The sequence below is a fragment of the Battus philenor genome, unplaced genomic scaffold (assembly GCF_028537555.1).
Source record: "Battus philenor isolate CCGP_79_NKW_IND1 unplaced genomic scaffold, ilBatPhil1.0.hap1 SCAF_24, whole genome shotgun sequence".
In the NCBI taxonomy this organism is placed as follows: Eukaryota; Metazoa; Arthropoda; class Insecta; order Lepidoptera; family Papilionidae; genus Battus; species Battus philenor.
This window is the reverse complement of record NW_027181687.1, coordinates 6,860,499-6,872,100: the sequence shown is the minus strand read 5'-3', so window position 1 is coordinate 6,872,100 and position 11,602 is coordinate 6,860,499. Positions and strand designations below refer to the sequence as shown.

The 11,602-nt window shown below is 32.4% G+C and overlaps 1 protein-coding gene across 1 annotated transcript; it reads right to left on the bottom strand.

Moving 5' to 3' along the window:
- Nucleotides 1–939: 939 nt before the first annotated feature.
- On the bottom strand, nt 940–6,910 carry LOC137924565 (odorant receptor 13a-like). Its single transcript, XM_068767956.1, has 7 exons — nt 6,385–6,910; nt 5,132–5,227; nt 4,773–4,965; nt 4,599–4,701; nt 3,914–4,015; nt 2,799–2,951; nt 940–996 (listed from the first exon to the last, which is right to left on the bottom strand). Exons 1-7 carry the CDS (start codon nt 6,908–6,910, stop codon nt 940–942), a joined length of 1,230 nt encoding a protein of 409 aa, XP_068624057.1.
- Nucleotides 6,911–11,602: the final 4,692 nt, after the last annotated feature.

Genomic DNA, 11,602 nt, shown 5'->3' with positions numbered 1-11,602 from the left:
ACCGAAGCTCTTTGCTAATTGTTGCACTGTACGCGACAAGTGGCGTTCTAAATCAATTCATGTCCACCGCAAAGTGCAACAGCTCCCGGCCGCAAACTATTATAAATTATAATCACTTGTTAGTTAACACAACACTTTTACGTTAAATGTAATTTTAGTTATTTGAGTTTGAAAAGAAAAGATCTCGATTTATCTGCCAGAAAGAAACTCTCTCAACTTTTTTATCTCACACGAGATTTATAAGAAAACTTGTATAATTAGATAAATCTGGATACACATTTTGTACAAATTTTTGTAAAAAAATAGTATAATATTTCTTCTTTCTTTTACATGTATATATTCAACTTTGTCATGTTCTCACTTGTTGGTAGAAAAGCTCACAGTTAGGAAGTAAAAGCTTGCTTGCTATTCACTAGGTCAAATAACACAAATTGGATTTCTGGTACCTCTCCATGTAAAATTAATTTACGTATATATATCAATTATGGATGTATATATGTATATAAATATGTATGTATTTGAAAGTGTCTTATAATTTGAAATCTATTGCATGTTTTACCGATTGCGATAAGACCGCCTGTTGTATTTCTGTATAAATTATGTTAGTTTTAATTGTCACGTATTTTTGTTACATTTCCTTTTAGGTGTATTATTAGTGTTATTTTGGTGTACAGTAAAGTGCAAAATAAAGATAATATATAAATAAATATAAATAACCAAGTTTTTTCATTATCTCTTCCTTCAATATTTATAAAAAAATTTTCAACATAATTCCATAAGTTTATACACTTACCATGTCTAATATGGGCATAGAAAATAAAACGTGATAATTATTGCTATTCTGCATTTATTTATCAATTATAATCAGTATAAGGTACAGAGACAAAGCTTGCGATTCTGACTTTTGTATACGTAATTTTACCATATTAATATCTTTTACTAGCCATCTAAAACTGACATGACCAATGTAAAGAATGACATTCCCGTATTGATGAACTGAAAATAAACAATATTTGAAGGTAACTGGATGAAAGTTAGTGAAAATATAATGCAAGATAGACTTCATTATAACAATATATGCCTAATTAAACTTAAGATTATAAAGGCTCTCTTCACTTCTTAGCATTCCATGATAAAGGCTTCGGTAGCCGAGCAGTAGAGGACCGAGACTTCGTAAGTCGCGGGTTCCATTCCAGATATAATAATTAATTATACGATACTGCCTCTGCCCACGCACAAATTTTCGGACGATAGACATCGACGTCCTTTGCGTTACATAATATCTCATTGCGATCGCTAACCTGTCTGCCAAGTGTAGCGATTATAGCATATCCTCCAAAGGTATCTTTGGGGGAGGCCTATGTTTTATAGTGGGGTTCTATGTACTGAAATGAACAGCTTTTCATTGATTTTTCATGCGGACCATGTACAGGATATTAGGTTCTACGTATACTGCTTTAGAAGCATTTTCCAGAAAAGAGCTAATGTGCTAAAGCTGGGATAAACTTCATAACAATAAATCTATCAGTAGGCTATAAACAGATTTCATTTGTATAACTCTCGCGCCTACTTTTACCTTACATAAATTCACTATAATTTAATTTATTTTTCATTAATTATCTAGGTCGTCGTATTCGTTGACTGAAATTGTATAATATTTGAGTACATTCCTTTCTCAATAAAGAGTAAATTTTTATTTTACACCTTTCATTGATCTAGAACGTTGTAGAAGAAGTCAACGCCGTTTCATAGGAGATTGTATACAGTTTCTCATACGTGCCCATCATGAGCGCAAAGAGCAGCTTCACGGAGATAGCATGGACTGTATTTTAATTTTTGAGTCTCCATTATACCTCTCTATTCACTTATAAATAAAGTAACTAAACACGTAAAAAAGTTTTTACACAAATAGTACTTGTATTGATAATTACACGCAAAACTTTTTGACGTCTTTAAAAAGAAGTCCGTAATAGCAATAAAATGGCCTCAGTTTTGCGTTAATCTTTTAATATGATCGTATCAAGCAAATACTTGCAAAAATTATAAATAATAAAAATAACTTATTTACATATATTATCCCGTATATATATATATATATATATATATATACGGGATAATATATGTAAATATGTCAAACTATCTAAACAAATATGCACAGCAATCACTTATAAACTTAATATGTCCCTACTTCTGAACTAGTAAACTATTAATCATTAATGTTATATAGCTAAAAATATGAATTCAAGAAAGGAGGAAAAAAAAAGAAACATAGCCAATTACACAAGCCATTTTAATGCTTCTTTTAGACTGTGTGCAGGTTGTATTTCATCATAAGAATTTCAATTATAGAATATTCTCTAAAAGACATGTGCCTTTCAAATATATTTCCATTAGGACCTGTTAGACGGCCTGCATTCAGCGTCATACGCAACCTAAGTAAATTCAGCTATCCACCTTATAGGTGGACATTAGGAGGTACACCTTGCAAAAAGACTAATGACCAGAAAGTGCGGCCATCAGTTGTGGGTGCTGTGGCATTGCTACTGCCACTTCAGGTTCTAATTCGCTAGACAATTAAGTTTTCTTTAATAAACGTCTCTCTTTATTTCTCATTCGATATTGTGGAAAAACTCTGAATAAAGCTGTAGTGTGTTTATGCATTAGTTACTTTTTTTCTTTATTTATCTGTTTCGGATGATAGTGTATAATGCAAGGGTACACATTTATAATCCTATTAAAGAATCGGTTGTTAATCGAAAAGCAAAAAGTAAATGTTTAAAAACAAATGAAAAAAATACCCAAGTAAATGTTGGTAAGGACAGTGCAGTTGAACCAAATATGTAAATGGGCATTCCCTTGCCAACAGCCATGCTGAAGATGAGAGCATTCGTTTTATGGTTTTTGTCAAACAGGTACCATTTTTCAGTAATAGCCCACTCCAATTTCTCACACTGAAAATTTATAGTAATTTCAACATAAAATTATACTTATAAAAATTATTAAAGTCTATAACTAAGCTCATGTACTAAATATTTTTTTTTGATGACCCGCGCTATTGGGGGCCTCTCGTACCCCTATTTATGGTGGGACAGGGACTTTATTTGCAATTTATTTTTTTCACATAGTTTTTTATTTTCTTTCTCTTCTTCCGTACTTTATTGTCTCTTTCGGTCTATTATCTATCTTTCATGCTACAGTTCTTCTATCTTTCTCTTTTGCTCTGTTCAATCTTTCATTCTTTCCTCTTTTGTTATTATTGTTTTGCAGAGGGCTATGAATGAGTTTTTATCTATTCCGCTTATCAGGGAGGCTATTGACTCCTCCCTAATTTTTACGCCAGACCGGCACTCGAATTCGAGCCGGAGTCCCCCGAATGCGGGATGTACTAAATATTAGTCGTACCAAAAAAAAAGTTATGGCTGCTTTCAACATATATACGAAAATAGCTGTCCCCAACTCGCTCCGCGTGCTTATAAGATACATAAAACTATAAAACAAATACGATAAAAATACTCTAGCACATATTTAACAAACAATAGTTGCAAAATATGATTCTTTAATGAATGCTCTTGAATCCCTTGCAGGTGAAATTTCGTAAAATCTGCCTCTTAGCTGACCTCTACTCGGCGATAGATATTTATCTACCAAGTCTCTAAGACTTATGGCTCTAGAGATATGCGACCAGTCTGAACATAGGTAAAAATCTTTTACGTATATAAATATTAATAACACCACAAAAAATCACCAAAAGAAATAAATCTAGCTTTTGAAGCAAGCTATAACTATATACAAAAACAAAAAGATAGTAACCTAAAACTCTTCCGCTATGTTTATATCGTCAAATATTTGTGCCGCTGTTTGAAATGTTTATATAATTAATGTGATTTCAATACATTAATTTTACAAAACTCACCTTGTTTTCCACTTGTTGTCCCAATAAACAAAACATTAACACGACAAGGGTAAAGACCATTCCGTGTATAAAGTATTTCATTGTATCAGAGGAAAATTTACTCTAAAATGAAGGCCAAAATATAATTAATTAATCAAGACTTATGAAAAAACTAATTGTTTTTTTTTGTTGCTACCATTTCACGATGCCTTTAAAACTCGTGAATTTATTCCAGTTAAAGCGGTGGTGAAGATCAGTTTAAATTTAGTTTACATCAATCTCACGTTCTCTTGAATTCTTATTTTTTTGTGCACTAGTGATACGAAACTATGGGGCCCCTATGAGTACGGTTATGCTTCAAAGTTGATGATGTTAATAAAACAGTCAAAATTTTTCTCTACGTATAAAAGTATGTAATAAATTTTCTAACAGTAACTGCTGCCTAGGTCTTTCAGGAAAAATCTTTAATAACCAAACATACTTGTGTTAATTTAAAAAAATAAGCCGTTATTTTTAAATTTAGAATATATCGAAGAATTTTTAAATATTCAGATAAGATAAAATAAATCGAAATGTTAAATGTACGTTGTAATGAATGTATTTCTATCTGCGAGGAGTACTTATGAAACAGCAAATGTAATTTCTAAAAGAAATCATTATCTTAGTTGGACGGGTGTGTTATAGAAGTGTTATTAATTTCACTTACGGCAACTGCAATCTTCACTGAACACATACACACGAGCATTATTGAGTCTAATATCAACGTCAAATAAAATGGCTGACAAATTACGTTAAGTCGGTTTGTAAACCTGAAATAAAACATTTAACTTCCAAATATATAAATAATTAAAATTTCCTACACAATTTTAAAAATACTTGCTTCTTTATTTTAACGTAATGTTCGATACACTGTGATAAGATTTGAGACGCGCAATACTGCCAATTCTCTTTATTATTTCCTTGTAATTGCTTCGATATTTCGTTCAAATTTTGCAGAATAAAAGTAATTATTCGCAACTGACGAATCGGTTGACTAACCAAGAGGATTATTGTACATTGCAATCCAGGAAAAGCTGGAAAAATAAAGCAGTGTAAGAGGATAATCAAAAAGTTAAAAACTATGTTGAACTTATGCTATTGTATTAATTTTAAGTGGTAATTTACAAGTCACTTATGTGTTCAACAGTTAAAGAAAAAAAATCGCAAATGTTTTTATAATGTACGTAATATTTGACTTACATATACAACATAAGAAACAACAGTAGAAGTGAAATAAAAATGATGCCACGTAAACATAAAAGTTGTCAAAACTCCACGGGAACCACATATCAAACGCTGCAACAACAATTAAAATTTCAATTACATAGAGAAATAAAATTATTTAAAGTTTATTTAATCACCAAGTGATTTTGCATTGAAGTCATCAAACATATTCATCATATTCAAAGTTTTACCCGAAGGACTGTAAGTTTGAAAGCGGCCTGCATCTAGCATCTTTCGACCGCTCATATTGTTTGATAGGAATACTGAATATTGGTCGGTGCCGACCAAATAAGCCGAAGATAATAGTTTCCTGGTTGGATCTGGCAAATGTAACTAAAGGCCAACAAACGTACTGCCTTGCACCTTAAATTTTTATTTTATTTATTATGTATAAAGGCTATTCACACTTTGCCTTGTATAGCTTCACTGTTTGAATGGCAGAGCATGAGGCGCTTGTTCTATATCTCTTTAGATTAATTATGAACGGAGACTCCTTTGAGAGCATCGAGAGGTGCCGTAAGACCTGTTTAGGCCACGGAGCCATAATACACATACATAACTGTATTTTGCTTCAAAGTAGCTCCTGATAGAAAAAAAAAACATTAGGGTATCTTAAAGTATCTATGTTCATTAATTTTCTAGCTTTACAGTCTAATGTGCCACTTGTAAGTAAATTTATTTTTACCATCATAACGAATTGCCGTTTTGTTAATATCGTGGAAGTCACTTGACATACGAGTAGGCCGCTTCAAACCAGTTTTGAACAGTTACTCGATGTATTAAACGTTGTGTTTTGAGGTACTTTAGAAAAACGAACTAAAACTCTATTAGTCGCTATGATGAGATTAAGGAGAATAATATATAGGTGTTGTACAGATGAAGTGTCTTTTCACAAAATTTTATATTACAAAAATGTGCAGAAGCTAGCGCTTGTTTTATAAAAGTCCCACAGTTCATATCAATAAGTTCACGAAAAATTGTTTCATATTTCATCATTATCAAAATTAAACGATTGAAAACTTTATAGCTTCCTTTAGAAGACTATATTTTTCAAAAAAATTAAAGCGAAATGAAACTATTATTTTCTACAAATAAAAATATTAACTCATGATGAATTTTAAGCTAAGATAATATATTCATAATATATTTATATAAAATTCTTACGAATAATAGAATAATAGAAATAAAGAAACAGAAAAATTGTCACATCACACTAGTGAAATACTAACCTAATAAGCGCAAAGAACTATCATTCAGCATTATCATCTGATAAATTGGACCGCACATGTAAAGCGTGGCACACAGCCACACACTTGCAACATACGTCTTTATTAATATTCTCGTGAAACGCAATAAATTCTTCTGAGAGTTTCTCACGAGTACCTTCAATTCCTTTAAAGCTCCACTATTTTCATTTTCTAGAACGTATTTAATAAAAGGCATATCTACCATGCCGTCTTTAAAAATCATCTCGTTAAGAAACATCCGAAATTTATTCCTAAAAACCAAGCAAAGACCCAATGAAATAAACATGATTACTCCAGTCGTCCAAATACAACCGCCTTGTATAAACAAAAGCAGATTGCCAGAATGGACAATCACAAACGCCGATGTGGACAAAAACGCCAAAAATCCGATGAAGAAATTGAAAATCTGAAAAAACAACCATTGCTTAGATGGTTTATCGACTTTAGAGAAAAAAGATACTCCCAGTAAACCCAGAACTCTATGAAAACTTTGAATCGTTTCGTCCATACTGACGACTACTTTGATTAGATTTGTGGATATGCTACATTCTCTTTAGTTTATAAATGAAAAATTTGTACTATCAAGAACATAAATGTTATTGGAGAATTATTTGTTAATATTACTGAATTAACAAGGTAAAATAATTACCTTGATTCTTTATCTTCTTTTTCTTTTCAGTCGATAGACGGCAAGGCATACCCCCCTCACTCTCAAACCGCCACGATAATTAGGCTTGCGTTGCCTACATGCAACGACTTCCCGGGACCTTAATTACATCATTGGTCCACCAAATAGGGTGCCCACCCTACATCTACTGGCTCGTGGTCGCTATTTAAAAACCTTGGCTTTGGCTCCAATGACCATCGTTTGCTCGAAGCGCCTTATACGCAGCGATGTACCTTGATTACTGGCACAATAAATTATGCTGAATAATAAATATCCACGATTTTATTTTAACGCAAGGTAATGTAGGTTAAGCAGTGATCATAAGGGAGACGGCGGAAAGTTTTCCATTAAATATCGTTTTATTTGACTTCTTTTGTACTAAATAAAACTTTATTATTGAGAGTAATACATATCTAGTAATATTAAAGAAAAATTACTGTCATTGGCTTATAAGCCCTATTTAATGAAAGCACGGCTCTAGAAAAATACAGGCTCAACGTGGATTACCATTATGTTTACTTGTTCAAAATTAATATTTCTTCGTCTTAGAAGCTCATCTACGACCGAATTTTGAAACTCTGTACAATGTGCCTAGAATGAATTTGAAGGACGTAGCGATGTTGTCAACTAAGAAGATTTCTTACAAGAAACATATTCATTTAGTGGATACAGGTAAAATTATTACATAAAATATAAACAATGATGTACTTGCTTGTACCAATTGAAAAAAAAAACTACAAATTCGTAAAATAATGAGAACGAAACAAGTGTTTCTTTGTGCTATAATTGCATGATTGACACCTCTTTGATATTTCAAAATCAGTGTGTGGAGCTAAATGGATGTTTGGAAAAACAGGAGTTTTTAACGTTTTATTGATGTCAGTAATATCAAAAGGAATACTTTTTCCTCTCATTAAATATGCTTTTTTTAATTTCAATATCAAAAAGGCTGCATACGTCGAATTAATGCCATTTTTGTCCGTTATTTTTACAGCAAGTCTTGACATTATTTAAATGTTTAATCAAGTATTTTTTTATAGGGAATCCAGTGAGCATTGAGACAAGTTTCTCATGCTGCGAGCATAGTCACCGCAACGACATGACCGGTTTCATATATTCATTTGTTACCGGTTTTGGTTCAAATACAGTTATCACATATGGATACCAATTTTAAAGATTCTAAAATCGCATTTAGCTACCAAAAATAGCATTTAGTCAAAAATCAAAAGGCTTGGCTACATGTTTCAAATGCCTACTAACTAGTACAAATAGCATGCAGCAAACAAAACTAGCTTCTTTTATATGATTATTAAAATGTATTCATACTAATATGGTTTTTCAGCAACTTATTTAAAAAAAATTCTTAAATTATTATATAGTAAACCAAAACCATTTTCGACACGATATTTTACTATCAAAACAGATATATTTATAAACAAATGAGTTATTATATAGTGTGATTGGTTAAAGCTGCAAAAGTTTCAAATGAGTGAATGTCTAAAAACTGTTTGCTGATCAAGCCTTTACGCCTGTTTTGAATCACCCGGTATAAAGTTATCAATCTGAAATATATCTTTTATTATAATAATGTATATTTACTACTGGCATGTGCAGCCTAGTTGTCTGAATAAATGAAACTGAAACAATTGATTTTTGAATAGGGTTATTACTATTATTTTTGTATATTTATTGAGAGAAAATGAGCTTAACGTTGACCTCTTTGAAACTTTTACACCTAAAACCAATCACCAAGTATATGACGATGAATATTAATTTGTAAAGAATTAAGTGATTTCTTTTCTTTAAAACGAATGCAACACAAGGAAATCTTCAGTCTTTTGGTAGACTTTGTATTTTAGTTAATGTACTCATTTAAGGAGATATATGCGTATTCTTAAATTAAACTCATCTTAGCTTTCATTATAATTTAATGGAAACGGGAGGACTTTTCACTTTTCTGCAAAAAAAAAACTTCGGTAAAGAAACTAAAGAATGGAGCGAGGGTCTTATAGAATCGTGCGACATTGATGAATAGAGGTTTTTTTACGAAGTAATGATAATGAAAGTAGAGATTAGACAGAATGATTTTGCAAACCATGTTTAAGATAGTTAAATAAGACCGTTTATGACATCCTGTGGCTAGACTATTTTCACAGTTTTTAGGAGACTCTTGAGTGCACCTTCTACACCTTCAATTTCTTTATTATTGACCCTATTAATCCTATTTATTGACGTCTTATTCTCATCTTCATCGTCATTCAGCCAGTAAACTACTACTGCAAAACATGGTTCTCCTCCAAATATCAAAGACCTGTCTTACGCTGTCGCCATCCAGCAACTTCCAGTGACATTAAGTATGTTATCAGTCGACATGCGAGAGGCTGACTTATACCGCTATTCCACCTCAATCTTCCGTAATCATTGAAATAAAATTAGGCCCAATGATTTCCAGAACTTTCCAAGCCATAGTCTACGTATTGCGTGGTCAAACCAGCATAAGCGAATCTCCTGTACTTTTTACGTTTTATCAATGGAACTTTGTGCTCTGTATTTGATAACTTCGACCTGATCTGGAGTATTAAAATAAATTAAACTCATATATCATCATAAACTTTAAATTTTCGCACTATTTAAAACTATATAGCATTAATAAACAATGAACATTATTATTTGTAAAGTTAACATTGCAATACAATGGTAAAACCATATAACCGTATTACAGTACCAGGCGATAAATATTGCATATCGACCTTTGGAAAGAGACAATCGGCTGATTTCGTCTTCGTAGAGAACTATCTCTGTCCCACACCATCTATGTGATTCATGTGTGAGACATTCATATGTGAGACATCTATTTTATTAGTTAGCGGGTACTGTAACTTAGATTGTTAAAGAGTAATTATCAATGCTATAATCACTCGGACATATCAAAATATTTAAAAAAAAATTATCAACACGTCTAGAAATGTGATAGCAATTGATGTATTCCTTTTTGCCATATCTCGAGCCATATTCGTTATAAAAAGTAAATAAAGCAATAAATTCCAGAAGAAGCACATTTACGGTGTCAATAAATCTGCTAAGTTGGTAAGCTCGACCCCACTTTAAGCCGTATTTTAAAAGTATTGATAGGCTGCGGCGTTTTCAATAGTTTATGTGTTACAATACATTATATTATTTTTCACCTAGGACACTTCAATTGTAAAACATTCTTTGTAAAGCTTAATATTTAATGTTTTATTTCTATTATGTAAATCATAAGCAATAAAAAACCTTCATCGCCACATTATCAATATGTATGTGCTAAAAATATAAACATTTGCTGGTTTATAATGAAGATGAGTGAGAAATATACTCTGGATTCTTCTCCAAGTTCAAATGAGAAATTAGGAGAACAGAAAAAGGACGAAAGGAACCGACATATCACAGCGGATTGGCGAGTTGAAATGGTAATAGGTTGGCCACATAGCACATAAAGAAGACGGCCACTAGTTTAAAGGTTCTGACGTGGAGACCGGACTGACAATCGTCCACTCACAAGGAGGGCAGAGGTCTTTGCTAACATCGTCGAAAGACCTGGACGCAGGCTGCTTCCAACCGATTCTTCAGAAATTCTATGTCGGAGGCTTACGTCAAGCAAGGGATGTCCTACGACAGAAATGATGATTAAGTAAGAAAAGGACCAATATATAGCCACTTCCGCACTTGCAGTCGTAGTCGTGCTATAAAGTGCACCGCCCGCCAGCCCGCTATATAAACATTTGTGTTTATATCGAAGTAAAATTATTCATGTTAAAAAAAATCCTTTAAACGTACTTGAGCCTGTCTGCTTTCGAATATTGACTTTAAATGTGATGTCAGCGTGCGGCATTTATTCAACTAAGAAGTACCGAAATGTCGCTACCCATTGTTTTGTCTTTTAGCCTCAATCTTGCAGAAGTATTTAAGATATACGCTAAATACAGGTGCATTTTTTTATATTTTTTTTGTAAATATTACAATTTGTGTAATATTTTTACTAAAAAATAATTTAATTTATTAAATAAATAAATTTATTTTAATCACATTTTTATTTTTTTTAGTTCTTGGTTTTAAATAGCGAATTAATCAAATTCCTTGTAGTAACCCCAGAACGTATTACATACTATGTTGTACATACTACGGTGTTTAATTTTGAACAGCTGACAAAAAAGCAAATACTACGGTTTAAACTAGCTGGGTCTAGTTTTGTTGTGGACTGTTAGCATCGTACACAGATCCATAAACACGGTAAATACATAGTGTAGTTAACTGATTGTGTTGATAAAACGTCGTGACTCATTTAAACACCTATTGGGTGGATATCCTACGGTGCGATTGCCGGTACACGATCACCTCCCCCTAGACCCTAGCGGCGATGTATATGCAGTAACTTTGTAGCTTGCCCACTTCCACTTCCATTGGATCTTGTAGAGAAATCCCAATCACAGTTCTCTCTGTGACTCGTTGGAAGACTGCTAGCTTGCTAATAGGACTCGAAGTGATAGACATGTT